The 19,884-nt window shown below is 49.2% G+C and overlaps 4 protein-coding genes across 10 annotated transcripts in view; 1 reads left to right on the top strand and 3 right to left on the bottom strand.

The window, feature by feature from the left end:
- Positions 1-2,127, bottom strand: part of PLD2 (phospholipase D2) — a 12,953-nt gene extending 10,826 nt beyond the window's left edge. For 4 of the 5 annotated variants that reach the window (XR_014079233.1, XM_081578912.1, XM_081578914.1 and 1 more), the window contains exons 1-7: positions 2,041-2,127; positions 1,398-1,507; positions 1,184-1,314; positions 938-1,080; positions 402-507; positions 244-309; positions 67-125 (exon numbers count right to left, since the gene is read on the bottom strand). Coding sequence is in view for 4 of the 5 variants with exons in the window: in XM_081578912.1 (XP_081435038.1) it covers positions 67-125; positions 244-309; positions 402-507; positions 938-1,080; positions 1,184-1,314; positions 1,398-1,506 (614 nt within the window). In the remaining variant the exon portion in view is untranslated. Of the gene's footprint in view, positions 1-66; positions 126-243; positions 310-401; positions 508-937; positions 1,081-1,183; positions 1,315-1,397; positions 1,508-1,676 lie in introns of all 5 variants that reach the window. The other variant, XM_081578913.1, reaches the window with a different exon arrangement.
- Positions 2,128-7,572: 5,445 nt separating this feature from the next.
- C3H17orf114 (chromosome 3 C17orf114 homolog) lies at positions 7,573-8,277 on the top strand. Its single transcript, XM_081578910.1, has 2 exons — positions 7,573-7,645; positions 8,105-8,277. Exons 1-2 carry the CDS (start codon positions 7,573-7,575, stop codon positions 8,275-8,277), a joined length of 246 nt encoding a protein of 81 aa, XP_081435036.1.
- Positions 8,278-9,921: 1,644 nt separating this feature from the next.
- PSMB6 (proteasome 20S subunit beta 6) lies at positions 9,922-11,929 on the bottom strand. Of its 3 annotated transcripts, none has more exons than XM_081578908.1 (6): positions 11,806-11,929; positions 11,306-11,373; positions 10,863-10,994; positions 10,618-10,747; positions 10,287-10,431; positions 9,922-10,162 (listed from the first exon to the last, which is right to left on the bottom strand). In XM_081578908.1, exons 1-6 carry the CDS (start codon positions 11,905-11,907, stop codon positions 10,098-10,100), a joined length of 642 nt encoding a protein of 213 aa, XP_081435034.1. In that variant the 5' UTR covers positions 11,908-11,929; the 3' UTR covers positions 9,922-10,097. The 3 variants fall into 3 exon arrangements, with proteins under 3 accessions (XP_081435034.1, XP_081435033.1, XP_081435035.1); XM_081578907.1 differs by having other exon boundaries at positions 9,922-10,142; XM_081578909.1 differs by lacking the exon at positions 10,863-10,994 and having other exon boundaries at positions 9,922-10,142.
- A 4,046-nt stretch (positions 11,930-15,975) lies between these two features.
- On the bottom strand, positions 15,976-17,283 carry GLTPD2 (glycolipid transfer protein domain containing 2). The gene is given in 3 exon segments (XM_081574963.1): positions 15,976-16,492; positions 16,591-16,757; positions 17,014-17,283. Coding segments are annotated over 3 exon segments (954 nt in total).
- Between the last annotated feature and the right edge of the window lie 2,601 nt (positions 17,284-19,884).

Genomic DNA, 19,884 nt, shown 5'->3' with positions numbered 1-19,884 from the left:
CCTATTCTTGGGGAGGGAGAGATTCAGACGTTGGCAGATGGTGGGTGAAGAGTGTCAGATACTCACAGTCCTTTGCATCCAAGGTCTGGGATAAAGGACAGCTGACTGACTTCCAGGAACTCTGTCTGCAGAGGAAGAAAAAGGCTCAGAGGAGAGACTTGTTGTCAGTCCCTCAAATCCTACCAACACTGGTCCTCTGCTCCTGATCCATCTCAAGAGACCCGCACCAGCCCCCGACCTTACCATGGCATGATAGTTGCGGTAGAAAGACATGGTCAGGAGGCAGTTGAGATAATTCTCCAGGTATTTCTGAAGTGAAGGGATGGGAGACAGAGAGACGGATGGGACCAGAGCCATTTGCACCCAAACACCTTCCCAGAGGACCTGGTGTCTGGTCCCACCTGCTTGCTAGAGGCACGTCTGGAGGAGCCCTCAGGACCTGCTCGGGGTAGAGAGGGTATCTCTCTGCTGTCTCCCTCTGGAGCTGGAGATGAAGCAACAGCAAAACTGTGGAAAAGATGAGGGAGGGTCAATAGGAGCTGGAGACTGGTGCCTGGGATCCTAAAGCACTGGAGGCGGGGACTTGAAGAGGCGAGGAGACCTAGAGGGTAGCAGCAGGAATGCCCCCTACCCTGAAGATGGAGACAGAAAAAGGTGGGAGGCTGCCAAGGGCACTTTGGGCATCCAGCCCAGCTGAGATACTGGCCCAGAACCACGGACAGGCAGAGCTGAACAGGGAAGGTTTCCTGGTAACTGGGGTCAGAGGAGGGGGCCCAGTGGCCAGAGATGGGGGAGGAAAGTAGCTGGGATAGGGTCAGTTGTGGCCTGGGGATGAGACAGGCAGAAAGCAGCGATGGGGGCTGGGGCAGTGACACCCCCAGCTGCCTCGAGATTAGGGGCATCTGCCCTACACAGGAGGCAGCCTTGTCCCCCTCACCGAGCCAGAGGGAGCAGACTCATCAAGACTTTGTGTCTCAGGAGGTCCCGATGCAACTCCTGGAAGTGACGGAACTTCTTCTTGGTTGTCCAGGTGAAGTCACCGTGAGTCAAGCGGACAGAATACAGAGTGCAGGTGCCCACCTGGGGGAGTGAGGAACTGAATGGATGTTCCCTGGTTGGAAGGCAGCCCCTCACTCTGGCCAGCCCTCCCCCATCCCCACTCCCTTGGGGCCAGCCCAGCCACCTTGGATCCACTGGTGTATCTTTCAGTGCCCACCACCTGAGCTATTACGGGGACCCCAGGGGCAAACATCAAGGGATGCGTTTTCAGAGGCTGGAGGTGGTAGATGGCCAGAAAGGGGTGCATCCGGTCAGCTGGTGGGAAAGAAAGTGGAAGAATGTGGACTCCAGGAGGTCTCAGCCCTCCTCCTCTCCCCGAGGTCGTCCTCCCTGTGTACCTGGGTCCTCTCCCTCCTTCAGGGTGTCCACCTCATCGGGCTCCATCTGTAACTGGCTGGAGTCCAGGTCATCCCCAGTGGGGAAAAGGCTCTGGGGGGTCGCCGCCATCCTGGGAATATGGGGAGGCCTCAGACGGTGGTCCGCTCTGCAGAACTCTATCCCCCCATCCCACCCCACGGTCCTCGGTCTCCCCAGGTCCCCCGCTTTCCCGGGCTCCCGCAGACTCTTAATCTCTCGTTGATTAGAATCCATCGGTCCGCACTGCCCTGCCAACTCGCCTCTAATCTCCATCCCCTATCTCCGATCCTTCATCCAGAACGCCCGAGCCCCGCTTCCTGTCCCTTAATCTGTATGCCAAGGAACAACCGGCCAGGCCCGGATGGCCCCGAAGCGGGGCAGAGGAAGGGGCCCCAGGGGGATTGCAAGGGGTCCCGAGCCGCCGGGTCTCCAGCCAGGCCAAGCCAGCTGGCAGAAGGGGTCCAGGCAGGAATGAGGAAGTTAAGCGTTCCCCGCCCGGGAAAGAAACCCCGAAATCTGAGCATGCGGCTGAGTCAGGAGGCCCCGCAGCCAGAGCGCATTCCTGTCCCCGCCAGATCTCCTGGGCCCAGGACTTCCGCGGCGCCCAGTCCCCGGCCCCCTCACCCGGACAGCCCAAGTGGGCGGCGGCGCAGCTTCGCGAGCGGAGGGAGCGGAGCAGAACCGGAGCTGGAGTCCACACCCCAGAGGGGCAGGGAGGGGCGGGCGCTCAGGGCCTGCCCTCGGGGGCGGGACGGGCCCCCGGCCTCACCTCCCCGGGATTCTCGTCTGTCCTGTCCCGCCCCCGCCGCCCTCGGCCCGCCCCGGCGTCCTGCGCGCAGCTGGGACGCGGGGCCGCCCTCTGCTCTGCGGGGCCGCCCTCAGCTCTGCTGGACCGCGCCGCCGGCTCCTCGCATCCGTGCGGCGCCATCCGCCTGGCTGTCTTTCTGTCCCGCGCCGTCGGTCCGCGCGGGCCCGGACTATGCCCTGTGGGCGCTCAGCGACCTTCCTCCACTCGGGCGCCAGCCCCCCGGGTTCTCTCCGGCCGCTGATCCCGCCTGGGTCCCTGCGGGACGCGCCTCCGCCGCGGGGACCTGGCAGTGCTCATTTCCCGGGCGAGCTGCGAACCGCATCCGGCCGGCTTAGCCAGCGTTTGTAGAAGAAAGGAATGATGAAATGCCGGAGGGGTGGTGCCCACAAATTCATTAACTTGCGCAAGCTTGCATTCTTTCATTCATTCACTGTTTATTGCGTCCTTGCCCCTCGCCAGACTCCGAGCCTACGGTAATGAACAAGACTAACATGGACTGCTCTTCTAGAACTAGCAGTCTAGGGGCAAAAAGGAAAATTTTCAGATTCTAAAAGACAAAATATTTCATTTTTTTAAAGCAGATTCCTTAATCTCTTCTAGATGGAAGAATGGGTTGATGGACATTTCTTGATAGCCATTTGGGTTGTTTCTAGCCTTTGTCTATTGTGAATAAAGCTCCTATAAACGTTCCTGGGTAAGTCTGTAGAAATACCTTTTCGTTTCTTTTCGGTAAATAGCTAGAAACTTGCCAAACTTATTTGATCCTTAATTGCACACGTTTATATGGAGACATGGTAAAGAAAATGACAAAGGCTATTTTAAAATGGTCATTAAAAAGCACTTTTTAAATAAGTGAAATATTTTAAAATGGGGGGGGAGGTATTTTAAAATGAGAGAGATCTGCCAAACTGTTTTCCGAAATGGTGGTTCTGTTTTACATTTCCAAAATCTGTGTATGATAATTCCAATTGATCTGCAGCATGGCCAAGATTTGATATTGTCAATCTTTTTAGCATTAGTCATGCTAGTAAATGTAAAATAATACATCATCATAGTTTTATTTGCATTTCTCTAATGACTAATGATGCTGACCATATTTCAAGTGCTTATTGACCATTTTTATGTATCTCTTATTAAGTGTTCGATTCTTTCGTTGACTGTTTAGAAAACCATGTTATTTGACTTATTAAATTGTAAGAGTTCTTTATATATTAAATTGGTCAAAAAGTTTGTTCAGAATTTTCAAGTTCTTTGGGGTTTTTCATAAGATGTTATGGAAAAATGAAAACGAACTTTTGACCAACCCAATATTTTGGATACAAATCCCTCATCAGATAAATGTACTACAAATATTTTCACCCAGAAGATAGTTTCTCTTTTTAAAATAATGGTGCCTTTTGGGAATTCCCTGGCTGTCCAGTGGTTAGGACTTGGCTCTGACTGCAGGGCCCAGCCTCAAAACACAGCCAAAACAAATAAATGATGCCTTTTGAAAAGCAGAGGTTTTTTATTTTGATTAATTTGTGGCCTATAGACTATTCAGTTCAGTTCAGTTCAGTCGCTCAGTCGTGTCCGACTCTTTGCAACCCCATGAACCACAGCACGCCAGGCCTCCCTGTCCATCACTAACTTCCTAAGTCCACGCAAACCCCTGTCCATCGAGTCAGTGATACCATCCAGCCATCTCATTCTCTGTCGTCCCCTTCTCCTCCTGCCCTCACTCTTTCGCAGCATCAGGGTCTTTTCCAAGGAGTCAGCTCTTCGCATCAGGTGGCCAAAGTATTGGAGTTTCAGCTTCAACATCAGTCCTTCCAATGAACTCCCAGCACTGATCTCCTTTAGGATGGACTGGTTGGATCTTCTTGCAGTCCAAGGGACTCTCAAGAGTCTTCTCCAACACCACAGTTCAAAAGCATCAATTCTTTGGCGCTCAGCTTTCTTCACAGTCCAACTCTCACATCCATACATGACCACTGGAAAAACCATAGCCTTGACTAGATGGACCTTTGTTGGCAAAGTAATGTCTCTGCTTTTTAATATGCTGTCTAGGTTGGTCATAACTTTCTTTCCAAGACTATTACTCAGCAATAAAAATGAATAAAGTGTAAAATGGTGCAGCCACCTTGGAAAACAATTTCAAAATGTTAAGTGTAGAGTTACCGTGCTTGTGTTGTGCTTGTGCTAAGCCACTTCAGTCGTGTCCGACTCTTTGTGACCCCATGGACTGTAGCCCGCCAGGCTCCTCTGTCGACGGGATTCTCCAGGCAAGAATACTGGAGTGGGTTGCCATTTCCTTCTTCTGGGGATCTTCCCAACTCAGGGACTGAACCCTTGTCTCTTAGGTTTCCTGCCTTGGTTCTTTACCACTAGTGTATGGGCAAGCAATTCCACTCCTAGGTATATTCCAAAAAGAATTGAAACATATCTTCACAGAAGCTTGCACAGGAATGTCCATAGCAATGTTATTCAGGTAACCAAAAAGTAGACACAAACCAAATGTCCATTAAGTTATAGATGTATAAACAAAATACGGTATATCCCTACCGTGAAATATTATTCAACCCTGAAAGTAATGATGTACTTACAGCCTGCTATAACATGGATGAACCTTGAAATGTTATGCTAAGTGAAAGAAGCCAGACACAAGGAACCACATGTTATATGAGTCCATTTCTATGAAATGTCCAGAATAAGTAAATTCAAAGAGACCATAGCTGGACCAGTAGCTGGGGAGAGGGACAGGGGGGTGACTGCTAATGGGCACAGAGTTTCTTTTGAGGGTGATGAGAAGGTTACATTAGCTGTGATGTTTGCTCACCTCTGTGAATAAAAAGCAAACAAACAAAACCATTGAATTGTAGACTTTAAAGGGTGAATTTTATGGCATATGAATTATTCTCAATAAAGTTATTACAAAAAACAAACTGTTAATACATACAACTGTTAATACACACAACTGTTAATACATACAACATGAAAGTGAAAGTGAAGTCCCTCAGTTGTGTCCGACTCTTAGCGACCCCATGGACTGTAGCCTACCAGGCTCCTCCATCCATGGAATTTTCCAGGCAAGAGTACTGGAGTGGGGTGCCATTGCCTTCTCCTAAACATACAACATGGGTGACTTTCAAAAACATTATGCTGAAAGAAGCCAGACACAATAGAGGAGTACTATGTGATTCCACATTGAGTTCTGGAACAGCAAAACCGATCTATAGTGATGGAAATCAGATCTGCAGTTGCCTGTGGCAGGGGGTGGGGAAAAGAGGGACAGTAAAGGGCACACAGGGAACTAGGGGAGGGAAATGTCCCCTATCTTGATTGGGGTGGGGATTACATGGGTGTACGCATTTGTTGTTGGAAAAGACCCTGATGCTGGGAAAGATTGAAAGCAGGAGAAGGGGGCGACAGAGGATGAGTCAGTTGGATGGCATCACCGACTCAATGGACACGAGTTTCAGCAAACTCCAGGAGATGGTGGAGGACAGGGAAGCCTGGAGTGTTGCAGGTCGTGGGGTCACAGAGTCAGACATGACTTAGCTACTGAACAACGACGCGCTTACCAAAACTCATGAAACCACGCACTAAGATATGTGCGTTCAATTGTAAATTTTTACTTCAATAAAGTTAATTTAAAAAACATGTTCCAATAAAAAATAAAGTGTAGATTTCAGTCAGACAATGGAGTCAGCAGTGCTTTCTGACCTTTCCCACATCATGACACCCTAAGGGAATGACAATGTAGCTCTTGGAGGGCATTTTATTTATTTATTTAAATATTTGGCTGCACTTTTTTTTTTAATCTTTGGCTGTGCTGGGTCTTTGCTGCTGCTAGAGGGCTTTCTATTTGTGGCAAGTGGGAACTATTCTCTGGTCTCGGTGCTCAGGCTTCTCATTGCCATGGCTTCTCTTGCTGTGGAGCACGGGCTCAAGGGCTTCAGTAGTTGCAGCATGGGGCTTTGTTGCTCCAAGGCATATGGAATCTTCCCGGACCAGGAATCGAACCCATGTTTCCTTCATTGGCAGGTGAATTCTTAACCTCTGAATCACCAGGGAAGTCCCTGTGCCAGGTCTTACTTGCAGCATAGATCTCAGATATTGTTGAGGTTTGCAGGATCTTTTTCTTTATTCTTTTTTTTAAGTTGCTGCATGTCAAATCTTAGTTGCAGCGGATTGAACCTGGGATTGAACCTGGGCTCCCTGCATTGGGAGTGTGAAGTCTTAGCCACTGGACCACCAGGGAAGTACCTATTTATTTATTTATTTATTTATTTTTATTTACTTATTTTTTATTTGGCTGCACTGGATCTTAGTTGCTGCATGCCAGATCTAGTTCCTGTGACCAGGGGTCAAATCCAAGCCCCCTGCATTGGGAGCACAGAGTCTTAGCTGCTGGACTGCCAGGGAAGCCCTTATTTATTTTTTAAAATTAATTTTCATTGGAGTATAGTTGCTTGGAGGTCATTTAGAGTCTTTGGTTAGCACACTTGGGACCCATGGCTCCCAGCCTGGGCTCTGGCTGCCATACCTGCTGGGGGCATCAAGCCCTGCCAGGAACAAGCTCGGGAAGCTCAAGTGAGGTGGTAAAGAGTAGACTCTGGGGTCAGGCTGAAGAGGGTGAGGGAAAGTTACTGCTCTTCTAATGACTGCCTGTGTGACCTTGGACAAGTGAACTAATCTTTCAGTGCCTCGGATTCCTCATCCGTGCAATCAGCATAGGAACAACACTGACTTTAAAAAATCATTGACATGATTGGATGAGATAATGTGTAAAAGTCCCTAGAATCTACCTGGCATGGGATAATTAATCAATTGGGACTATTTTCATAAGAGGGGACAAGAGCTACTGGACCGTTTAATGAGAATGTAAACATTTCCCTGACTGATAAACTTTCTTGTTCTGAAAAAATAGACTGTTCTTTCAAATTTTACATCTTGGGCATTCTAAACAGAAATGAATCTCATTGTGCAATACAAATGAATCCCCAGCAGGGTCCAGCCTGGCACCAAGTTGTCTGGCATTACTGCAATGAATTTCCACTGTGCCTGTCTGTCCTGGCACATGTGTGTCTGTCCCTACCCTACCTCCCCTCCCAGTCTTCTGCTTCTCCATGGAGATCAGAGACAATCCCCAAATTAAGGGGGCACAACAGGAGAGGCGTTTGAGTGGGGGATCCCCCACCCATTCCCTCCTCCCTCTTCTCCCCCTTCCATCTCCTGGCGCCGATAATCACCAGGCGGTCTGAGGCTAAGTGGTAGCTTTGCCCACAGTGGAGGGGCTTGGAAACCACACCCCTCCTGGGGCCCTCCTGGCCATTCTCAGCATCTCCATCTCCTCCATTATTGAGATGGGTCTGAAGGGGGCATGGTGTTTCCCATGGTGTGGGTGCCGGAGACAGCGAAGGACTGACAGAGGAGCAGGTATGGGGGAGACGAGGAAAAGGCGGGCTGCCAGTCAGACAGACAAACTGTGCTGAAGAGAAAGGTAAATGCTCAGACCAGGCAAGGGGAAAGGATGATCTCTCTTCCTGGGTGGGAGGTAGGTCTATTGCTTTGCCACAGGACCGGCTAAACACTTTGCAGGCCCCAGTGTGAAGTGGAGAAATAGGTCCCTCCTTATTGAAAAAATTATTAAGAATTTCAAGACAGCAGTGACAGCAGAGCATGACACCAAGCACAGGAGCCCTTCTGAGTGTGGCCCCTTGTGCCAGCGCACAGGTCAAGGGCCAGGGAAGCCGACCCCTGCCACCAGCTTCCCCTCTCCCTTTCACTATCTGATGCTGGCGACAGTCACCCCCCAAGCCCCCAGCCGTCTTCCCTGGCCTCTTTTCCTCCTACTGATCCACCGTACCCATCTTCCCCCTCCAACGTCCCTTTCAGGCCTGGATCCAGCTACCCCTCCAGATCCAGACGGCAGCCCGGCTGTAGCCCCCATTGCGTCCGAGGGAGGGATACCATCCCTAGAGTCTGGTGCCTACTTGAGCAGGAAGGCCCGGCTCTCCTTCCGCCACCAGCTGCATGATGTAGCATCAGCCAACGACTCCACTGTCTGATGCGGGGAACCGGGGGCTGCACCTCCAGGCCTTGGCAACCTTCCTTCCCCACCTCATCTGAGCCCAGTGCCCTTCCCCCAGGACCCTCATGATCTTCCTATTAAATACATTGAGAGTTGCTTCTGAGTGTTGCGTGTGTGTGTATGTGTGTGGTGTGTTTTGGAGAGGAGATGGGGACTACGACACCAGGCCTGTGTGATGGGGCTGAGGTGGGAAGTGCAGCAGGGTGGGAGTGAGGACACAGGAGTGGGAAACAGGAGGCACCTGATCTCCAGCAGAGGCCAGGTATGCTCAGTAGGTTTTCTGAAACCAAACTTCAGAGCTGAAGGTGGTGAGACCAGTTTGGAGCGGTTAGTGGGTAGGCAGGATAGCAGATTGGGCTAGGGAGCATATTCATTTGATAAATATCAAATGTTCACTCCCTGCCAGGTATCAGTCAATTAAGCACAAGGAATTCTCTTCTCACTGAATTTGCTTTCTGGTAGGGGGAGGCAGATAATAAATAGCATGGTAATAGGAAACACTGAAATGTACTGCTGTGAAGAAAATAAACAGATAATGTGAGAGCAGGGCAGTGGTGTTTCTTAAAACTCAGGTTAGGAAAGGCCATTCTGTGGAGCGATGGAGTTTGCAGGGTTGTGGAGTATAAGGGAAAGAGGAATCAAAGATGCTTTGAGACAGGGAAGACCGGGAGAACAGGTTTTGCAGAAAATCAAAACTTCTGCAGTGGTTATTTTAAGCTTGAGATACACGTTTGGGGTCAGAGATTCTTCACTTAATCCAGGACCTCACCACATCCTTAAGAAGCTTCCTCTGTATCCCCTGAAATCTTCCAGGGCAGGATTGTTTTTTTGTCTGCTTTTGTTTTTTTGGCCGTGCCACTTGACTTGTGGGATCTTAGTTCCTAACCATGGAACCGCTAAGGAATTCCCCAAGGCAGGATAATATTCTAGAACCAGGTTTCCAAATGTGGCTCTCACAGTTCCCTTAGCCATTGACTGGAGAAACAGATGAGGGAAGACTGTCGGTCACTGTCAATGAGTACCACTGAGGTCTCTGGGTCCAGCCAGTCTTGCAGGGGCCAGAATTCACTCCCGGTTTCCCATCTGAGGGACTGAAAGCTGACTTCTCATCACCCTCCCAAAGGAAAGGTGGTCGCTGGAGCTGACCCACAGCACTCCCAGTGGCCGCTCTCTCCCACTCGACATCAATCTTAAACCCCATTTGCATCAAGGTCCACCTTCCACCCAAAAGCAAAAGAAGTCACATTGCTGCTTCTTATGAGGTGACAGAGGTGAATGTGAAGACTGGGGACCATGAGTCTGGGTTGGAGATGTGGAATCATTCTGGCCTCACAGCTAGTAGCCTCCCAGGGGGCAGGCTGAAGGGAGGTGACTCCAGTCTCCATCAGAATTTTGAGTTCCACCTTAGGCTTGAATAGCAAGGTGAGTGGAACATCTGTGGAAAGCCCCCACATCAACCACACCCCTGTCACAAGGGCCTGGATATGGTAAAGAAAGTGTGAGGTATGATGGCCTGAAGAAGGGTCCATTCCAGCTCCCCAAGGGCAGTGATTTATACAAACAGGAATGGGCCAGACAAGCTCACGCTTGAGATCAAGGAAAGAACCCCAAAGCACACAGATTCTCACTGATGAACTGTTTATTGCATTTTGAATGGGGCATGTATGGGGTGTCTCATTATATCTTAGGATCTCAGGATTCAGAGAGGTGGTAAAGTGGCAACAGTGAATTTGGGAATCTGGTCTCCCAGAAGTACCTGCCGCTCTACCCCTGATTCTGCAATGGCTGCCAGGCGGATCACTCCTCCACTGGAGCCATCCCGCTCCATTGCCAAAGCGAGAGCTGTGGATAAAAGAAGAAAATTAGGTTAAGAGAAGAAAGTTAGGATCACAGTCAGATGCTGGGATCATGGCAAGGGAAGAGGAATGTTGACCTGGCTTAGGTAGGAAGATTTAGGCTCACAGACCCAGGAGCCCAAATTCTCACCATTGGCAGTGAACTGCAGGCATTCTTCCTTGGTCATGCCTTTCCGGTAGGTAGCATCCACATAGCCATAGATATAGGAGCTCCCAGAGCCCCCGATGGCAAAGGGCTGTCGTACCATCATACCCCCCATGGGCACCGAGTACACCTACCAGAGAGAGAGAGAAGAATGTCATCATTTGTACAACACATATACATTCACTGTCCATTGTGGGAGTGGTCTGTGAAGAGTTAATAGTAAGTGATGTAGAGACTGGAAAAAACTAGAAAATGGCTGGGGTGGGGAGAGACTGAAAGGCATGGCTCCAGCGTTCTGGGGGTGGTGGTGTCTGACCTGTCCCCCTTCTTGGGGGTCCCAGCCGGCAATGATGATTCCTGCCATCAGGTCTTCTCGGTATCGGTAACACATCTCCTTAAAGAGGCTGGCCGCTGTGTGCACCAGCGGAGGCTCATTCAGCTCAATGCTAGATGATGAAGAGAGTCATAGGGAAGACAGTGTCAGGACCTGGGAGTCAGACCATTCAGCCCCTCAGGTCCCAACTCCTTTCAGACACTTGCTCTTCCCCTGCCCACAAGTACCTGTGGAAACCAAGCTGATAAGTGACTGCGTCAGCTACTGCTTGGGTATCAGCTGCTGAGCCTGAGCGGCAGCAGAAAATACGGTCGTGAATAGGAGTCAGCTTGTCAGTCACTCGATTGGCAATGTACGACCTGCAGGATAGCAGAATAGTGAGGGAAGGAGCCCACCTGTCTCTCACTTCCATCTTTCACTATCCACTACCTCAACAGGCATTCCAGTATTCCCGAACAGTCTTCATCTAAACTGAAACAGGCTGGAAAACAAACTTTTGCAAGAATTTCACCAAAAGGTTTAGAGAAGTACAGAGTATTAAAAGATGGAACAAATCCTGATCTCCGGGGAGGGGAAAAATCTCCGTTCCCACAGCAGCCCAAGGAGGGGAAGGAAGGAAGGAAGGAAGGGAAAGATAGGAAGATCTTTCACATAGCTGTCCTGAGCTCACCCAGTGGTTGTTCTGGAGTCAGCTCCTAGAACCACGCCCCCATCAAATTGCACGGCCATGATAGTGGTCTGGGAAAAAGGATAAAGGGGTGAGTCGGCCTCTCCATATTCTCCAGCACACACAAACTTCAATGATCCGTCTATCTAGTCCCCACAGTACGAGTTAAGTCGTGCGCCACCAAACCATCATCAAATCTCTTGGGGGAGGGGAGTGGTCTCAATACCCCGCAGGGTATCATAATTCCAATCCTCAAATTCCCAAAGGCCCACCCTGGCCTTAAGCTTTCGTCCTGCAAGATTCCAGAATCCCACGCTTCAGCCTACCTTCCACCTCCCACCACATCACTCCTGCATCCTTAGGATACCTTTCCCCCTGCCTGAGCGCATCGCACAGACCACCTCTCTCCTCCCGCCCCTTCAGTTCTCCCAACCCACTCTAGCGTTATCCTTCTATCTCTTCAAGCCTTGCGCATATCTCCTGAATCCCGAGTTCTTTCTTACCCCTGTGGAAACTTCCCGGTTCTCCCAGTCGGGGGCAATAGCCTCAGGCCCCCAGGCTGGTGCCGGCCTGGTTCCCCAGGCTGCTACTAAGGTGGCCGCCATCTTCCTCCTCCTCTATTGCCGCAAAGCAACTGTCGTAAAGCGCTCTGTCACTCTCTTAGGTCGTGCTCTGAGAACTTCGGGTTGACGGCAGAAGGAAAAAGAAGCATAGGGAAAGTTCTTTTGCGACAGGGAACGCTTGATGGCAGCGTGGCTGGCAAACAAACCAAAAAAACTCAACAGAAAAACCCGCAAACCGTGTGGAAAGACTACTTTCCTCTCGGTTCGGGCGGGACTGATAAATCTGATCGGAAATGCGGATCAAAGAACCTTCATTATAGACTTGTACATCTCCGGTTTAGAATGACTGCACTATCTTTTCATTTCTCTTAATTATATACCTAGGAGCATATAGTAGGAATGAAATTGCTGGGTCATGTAGTAACTTTTTGTTTAACATTTAAGGAACTTACAACTTTTGCACAGTAGCTGCCTCGTTTTACACTCCCATTAGCCGTGAATGAGGATTGCGATTTCTCCACTTCCTAATCCTTACTGAGCATGTTTAACTTTAGCTCTCTTAGAGGGTGTGAAGTGATAGCTTATGTAACATTGAGCATATTTTCATGTGCTGAATGACTATTTGCATATCTTTTTTGGAAAGTGCTTTGTCCATTTTAAAGTTGGATTATCTTTTTACTGTTGAGTTATTAATTTAAGAGGGCTTTTGTCTTCTTCATGAGCAAAAGATCAAACTTTTTAAAATAGGCTTTTTAATTTGTTTATGTATTGGCTGCACCTCGTGATTTGCAGGATCTCAGTTCCCTGACTAGGGTTCACAGCAATGAAAGCCCCAAATGCTAACCACTAGGCCACTGCTGCTGCTGCTGCTAAGTCGCTTCAGTCGTGTCCGACTCTGTGCAACCCTATAGACGGTAGCCCACTAGGCTCCCGCGTCCCTGGGATTCTCCAGGCAAGAACACTGGAGTGGGTTACTAGGCCACTAGGGAACTCTGAACATCAAACTTTTTAAAAAATTGAAGTACAGTTGATTTACAATATTGTTTTAGTTTCAGGTGTATAGCAAAGTGATTAAGTTATATAAATATATATATTTTTCCATCATAGACTATTATAAGATATTAAGGATACTTCCCTGTGCTATTTACTTGTAATTTGGCGGCACTGGGTCTTAGTTGTGGCATGCAGGATCTAGTTCCCTGATTAGGGATCCCCCCTGCACTGCAAGCACAGACTCTTAGCCACTGGACCACCAGGGAAGTCCCCTTCATTTTCCCCCCTTCATTTTTAATATAGATATATATACCTACACATTTTCTTCTGAGCACTTTTGATGCTACATCCCAAGTTTTGGTGTGCTTTGTTTTCACTTTCCCTAGTCTCAAAGTATTTTTCTTGGAGTGGGGGAGAAAAAGTATTTTCCTGGTGATTTCTTCTGTGACCTAGTGTTTGGTTAAAAGTGTGCTTTTTTACTTTCCACATATTTGTGAATTTTTCAAATTTCCTTTTACTATTGATTTCTAATTTCATTTCAGCTTAGTTGGAGATTTTGTGACTTCAACCTTTAAAAATATTTTGAGACTCTTGCGGCCTACTCTGTGGTCTACTCTGGGGTTGCATGTGTGCTTGAGAAGAATATATATTTGACTGTTTTTGTGTGGAGTGGTCCTCCTGTGAACTTGCCATACTATTTCTACATACTTCAGCTGGAGCTGGGGTTTGAATTGAAAATATGACCCTGACACAGCCTCGCTTAAAATTAACTCTCAAGATATAGTCTCCCATCTCTATAATAGTTTATAAGGGGCTTTGTGATCTTGCTCCTGCCCACCTGATCGTAATCACATCTCCTCTTTTAATATTTTTGTTGTAGTAAAATATAAATAATATAAAATTTAGCATTTTAACCATTTTTGGTGTACAATTCAATAGCATTAAGTACATTTATATTGTTGTGCTATCCCCTCTTTTCTTTTTGACACTTTTGACTGCAATCATCTGAACTATTTTTAGTGCTTCCTCATACATTCATTCATCAAAAAGCTGTTGAATGTCTGCTAGGTGCCAGATACTGCTGGAGGCACTGAAAGTACATCTGGGAACAAAGTAGACAAATTCCTAGCCCCATGGAACTTTCTATTGGGGAAGACAAAAAAAAAAAGTACAATATATAGTATGTTAGATAGTGAATTATACTAAGAAGAAAAACAAAGCAAGGAAGGGAGATAGGAAGTGTGTGTGTGTGTTGAAATTTTAGAAAAAATAATCAAGGCAGGTTTCACTCAGGATACATGTAAATAAAGACCAAAAGGAAGGAGGGAAGTCATTTGTATATGTTGGAGAAAAGCATTCTGGACAAGAGAAGAGCAAGTACAATGGTCCTGGTCCTGAGGTAGGATCTTGCCTGACATATTGTTGTTGTTGTTTAGCTGCTAAGTTGTATTTGACTTTTTCGACCCCCAAGGACTACAGCACGCCAGGCTCCTCTGTCCATGGGATTTCCCAGGCAAGAATACTGGAATGGGTTGCCATTTCCTTCTCCAGGGGATCTTCCCAGCCCAGGGATTGAACCTGAGAATCCTACATTGGTAGGCAGATTCTTTACCACTGAGCCACCGGGGAAGCCCCTGCCTAACACATTCAATGGATATTGAGGAGGTCAGTTTGGTTAGTGCAATCAGATCACAGAGGACTTTTGAGAAACTTTTCATCCTTCTCAACTGAAGATATGATCCAGAAAATCTTCTGCTTAAGTTTTTAAAAGTTTTATTCTAAGTGCAATAGGAAGCCATTGGAAAATGTTGAGCAGGGAAGGGACATGATATCAAGTGATAGATAAAATTGACTTGATAGGTGGGTAGCAGTGGAGATAGTAAGAAATAGAATTTGACAAATTGGAGGTGGGTATGATGAAAGAGAAACCAGAGTCTGGATGACCACAAGGTTTTTTAGCTTAAGGACGTAGAAGAATGGAATTGTCATTTACTGAGGTAGTGAGGACTATGGAGCATTTTAGGAGGAGAGGATATCAGAAGCTCAGTTTTGGACTTGTTAAGTTTGCTATGTCTAGTTGAAATTCACATGGAGATATGGAATAAGGACGAGTATATATAGTATTCTGGAATCCAGGGGAAAGTGGGTTGCAGTTATAATTTGGAAGTTATCAGTGTGTAACCGGAGAAGGCAATGGCACCCCACTCCAGTACTCTTGCCTGGAAAATCCCATGGACGGAGGAGCCTGGTAGGCTACAGTCCATGGGGTCGCTAAGAGTCCGACGACTGAGCGACTTCACTTTCACTTTTCCCTTTAATGCACTGGAGAAGGAAATGGCAACCCACTCCAGTATTCTTGCCTGGAGAATCCCAGGGATGGCGGAGCCTGGTGGGCTGCCGTCTATGGGGTCGCACAGAGTCGGACACGACTGAAGCGACTTAGCAGCAGCAGCAGCAGCAGCAGTGTGTAACACTGGAGTCAACAAACGAACATTATTGAGCTGGGAGCCTGCTTGACGTGAGTCAAGACGCACAGGTTTTAGCCTTGGGTAGCTGACAGGAAAAGGTGTCATTTATTGAGATAGGAAACATAAGAAGAGGTGCGGTTCTGGGATGAGGTGACTGGATCCGTGTAGGATGTGTTGCATTTGCGGTGTCTATGGAGATGTCCGGGAAAGAGTTGGCTTTATGGGGGCTGGAGCTCAGGGGATAGGTCTGGACTGGAGACGTGGCATGTAGTGGACGAGTGAAGCTGTAGGAATGACTGAGACATGTCAGGGATAGCGAGTCTCTCGGCGGCGGGGAATAGGAATAACACATCTTCATCTTCCCGCATCTATTTTTTCTATTTCCCTTAAGCGCCTGCCATCATCGCACAAAACGCCCTAAGTCGACGGCTATCAGAGAATAGCCCCACTGTTTTTATTCCCCACTGTTCCTCCCTCCTCCCGGAGCTTGCAGATAGAGGAAGAGGCTAAAACCCCACCCACGCCGGATTGGTGACGTCACCACGGAGGCGGGGTGACCACGCTCCTGGCGCCGAGAGGCCAGCCGAGGGCTCAACCCCAGCTGCACCGACGCCTCACCGGTGTGCTTGCTTTCTTTCGCCAGCAGGCATCAGGCCAGCTCAAGCAAGCCGCGCTCGGCCAATAAGCCCTGGGTACGGTTGTAGACGTCCTCCAGGGTGCCCGCGGCCTGGGCCAGCGCGGCCCTCGCCTCCGTCTCTCTGGCTCCGGGACACATCAGCTCGAGTAAGCGGCCGCGATCCGGGAAAGCGAGGAATGCGAGGTGGGCAGCCTGACGGACGAGCCAGGGGTGATGCGGAGCCAGGGCCGTACCATAAGCGTCCCTGCACTGAACGCCGGCGTCCGGGCCTCCGATCATCCCGGTCGCCACTCTGTGGAGGCAGAGCTGGGACCAGTGCAGCGCACGGTGCAGCAGGAGCATCGTTACCGAGCCCAAAGCCTCGGCCGAGGGCGGTGGGGCGATCTCGGGCCGCTCCCACGCCACCATCGTCCCCAGGGACGTGTAGTGCGCGGCCTCTGGGCCGTGCACCAGAGCTTCGAGGGCTGTCACTTTGGCGGAGGCCTCGCTTGTGGCGAAGGCGAAGATGGAGCCGAGGGGAGTTAGGAACCTGTGTGTGTGTGATAGTGGGAAGGGTAGGAAGGTTTGAGAGAGGGCGATGGAGCCACCAAGAGGTGGGGACCGGATGGGAGGAGAGATATCACTCACTTGACTAGCTCCCTCCATCCTGCCAGGTACTGTGACAATTCCACGTCCCCTTCCGGGTTCAGACTGGCGCGGAACGGCCTCATCATACGGCCCAACATCCCCTGGGGTCCCAGACACTGAGGCTCTTCCCATTCCGGGCCCTCCAGGGGTCCCGACTGTTGCTGGACCTGCAGGTTAGATTTGAGGGGATCGGGGTGGGAGCAGAACCCCTAGCTTGCTGGGCTCGCCAAGCAGCCCAGTTGGGCTCTGAAGAAATTATTCCTTAGATCTAGCTGGTGTTCCTCTGGCTGGACTCTCAGCTTCTGACGGGAGAGGGAAGAGTAGGAGGAGGGCCTGCCCTTCATCAGATCCTCAGACTGGTCCACTTCCCCCTGCTCAGGACCCCGCCAGGAGCTCCCAGTTCCAGCCCTGCCGGTAGCGTACCTGGAAAGGCGGCGGCCCCTCCGCAATGCAGGACTGCGTCCCAGATCCGCAGCCTGAGAGGGGGAGGCGGGACAGAGCGGTGAGGGCCTGAGGTGAGGCCTTAGGTCCCCAGGGCCTGGAATCCCCGGTTCCTCCCAGAGCAGGTGAGAGAACGGGCTACTCACGAAGGTTCCGAGCCCAGAGATAAACAAGCAGTAGCGCGAAGACAGCAAGAGGAATTGCGCTGTGCAGCCAGCGCCGCCGGATCTGCCGCGGCAGCATGACCCCCATGGCTGCGGCAGGGACCACCTCCCCCTTGCCAGCCGCTAGCTGGGCTTTGCCCCTCCACCTCCAGGAGGGGAGAGAAGCCGCCCTGCCTGAGATGCAAAGAGTTAATTATTAACCTACCAAGGCCCCTTCCCCTGTGCCCTTTGCCCCAGAGGGCAGCATCCGAGGGGTGAGGGACTGGAATGAAGAGAAATTAGGAGATTCGGTAGCAGTGACACATCTCTTACATTTTCCTTCCCTGAAGGCTGGGTGGTAGTAAGAGGCAGCCTGGGTACTGTGAAGAGAGGCTGAGGTCAGAAGCAGGTCCCCCACGGAACAATGGTGGGCCTTAAGCTGACTCTGGGCTTGAGTTCCTCCACTGTAAATTGAGGATAATAATAGGTTCTTTTGCAAGGCCTCATGTGAGGATTAAATGATATCATATGTGCAAACACTGTAAATGGAAAAGCTTACCACAATTGCTCCATAAATCTTACTTTTTAAGTTCAAGCATGGGGCACCTGGGATCCAGGGAACACCCACTTCTAAATTATTCTATCCTCATGCATGTGTGCTAAGTCACTTCAGTCCTGTCTGACTCTTTGTGACACGATGGACTGTAGCCCACCAGGCTCCTCTGTCCATGGGGATTCTCCAGGCAAGAATACTGGAGTGGGTTGCCAGGCCCTCCTCCAGGGGATCTTCCCAACCCCCAGATCGAACCTGCATCTCTTATGTCTTCTGCATTGGCAGGCAGGTTCTTTACCACTAGCACCACCTGGGAAGCCCCATCCTATCCTCAGGGGAACTTGTCTTGAGCTGGAAGCCTGATGTCTCAATTATATACTTTAGGCTGTCTCCTTTTACATTTAATTCTTTAAACCTCCAAAATGATTCCTCAGTCAAACCAACCTTTATAAATACCTCCACATGCCAGGCCCTGTACTAGGCCCCAGGAATAGAAATGTGCCTTTACAGAGCTCAAGGTGCATTGAAGAATTTATCATCTGTCTCTCCAACTGGGATGTGAGCTCTGATGAAGACAGGGGCCTTTTCATGTTTGCTACTCTATTTACAGCATTTAGAATATTGCCTGAACACATTGTTTCTAAATAAGTATGTATTGAATAAAGCACAGGAATGTGCGTGAGGGGCAGGCCAATGAGGGTTGGTACTACTCCCCACTGGTGGCTTAGACTGTAAAGTGTCTGCCTGCAATGCAGGAGACATGGGTTCAATCCCTGGGTCAGGAAGATCCCCTGGAGAAGGAAATGGCAACCCACTCCAGTACTTTTGCCTGGAAAATCCCATGGACGGAGGAGCCTGGTAGGCGACAGTCTATGGGGTCCAAAAGAGTCGGACACGACTAAGTGACTGAGTGACTTCACTTTCTTTCCTTTTTCACTATTCCCCACAACAAACCTGAGCGTTTTTTGTGGAGTTTTTTTTTGGTTTGTTTTTTCGAATTAGGAGTCCTCCTGGTGGTCATAGGGGGGAAAACATTGAGGGAAAGGATACAGGAAGAAATGGAATAAATAGCATCTCTTGTCCTCAGCCACCTATCCATGAACTTATTAGACTTCTTCCTGTCTCTGTGTACAACAGACTGGTTCCAAATAGGAAAAGGAGTACGTCAAGGCTGTATATCGTCACCCTGCTTATTTAACTTATATGCAGAGTACATCATGAGAAACGCTGGGCTGGAAGAAGCACAAGCTGGAATCAAGATTGCCAGGAGAAATATCAATAACCTCAGATATGCAGATGACACCACCGTTATGGCAGAAAGTGAAGAGGAACTAAAAAGCCTCTTGATGAAAGTGAGAGAGGAGAGTGAAAAAGTTGGCTTAAAGCTCAGCATTCAGAAAGCTAAGATCATGGCATCTGGTCCCATCACTTCATGGGAAATGGATGGGGAAACAGTGGAAACAGTGTCAGACTTTATTTTTATGGGCTCCAAAATCACTGCAGATGGTGATTGCAGCCGTGAAATTAAAAGACGTTTACTCCTTGGAAGAAAAGTTATGACCAACCTAGATAGCATATTTAAAAGCAGAGACATTACTTTGCCAACAAAGGTCCATCTCGTCAAGGCTATAGTTTTTCCGGTGGTCATGAATGGATGTGACAGTTAGACTGTGAAGAAAGCTGAGTGCCGAAGAATTGATGCTTTTGAACTGTGGTGTTGGAAAAGACTCTTGAGAGTCCCTTGGACTGCAAGGAGATCCAACCAGTCCATCCTAAAGGAGATCAGTCCTGAATGTTCATTGGAAGGACTGATGTTGAAGCTAAAACTCCAATACTTTGGCCATCTCATGGGAAGAGTTGACTCATTGGAAAAGACCCTGATGCTGGGAAGGATAGGGGGCAGGAGGAGAAGGGGACGACAGAGGATGAGATGGCTGGATGGCACCACCGACTCGATGGACATGAGTTTGGGTAAACTCTGGGAGTTGGTGATGGACAGAGAGGCCTGGCGTGCTGTAATTTATGGGGTCGCAAAGAGTCGGACACGACTGAGCGACTGAACTGAACTGAACTCTGTGTACAGTTTATTTTGAGGGAGAGAAGTGTCCCAGATTCTCAAGGAGTCAGGACTCCAACCACTCACACGATGCTTCCTAG

The sequence above is a fragment of the Giraffa tippelskirchi genome, chromosome 3 (genome assembly GCF_054371585.1).
Source record: "Giraffa tippelskirchi isolate mGirTip1 chromosome 3, T2T-mGirTip1v1.2.pri, whole genome shotgun sequence".
Lineage (NCBI taxonomy): Eukaryota > Metazoa > Chordata > Mammalia > Artiodactyla > Giraffidae > Giraffa > Giraffa tippelskirchi.
The sequence above is the reverse complement of the archived record's forward strand: the minus strand, read 5'-3'. Positions and strand labels throughout refer to the sequence as shown.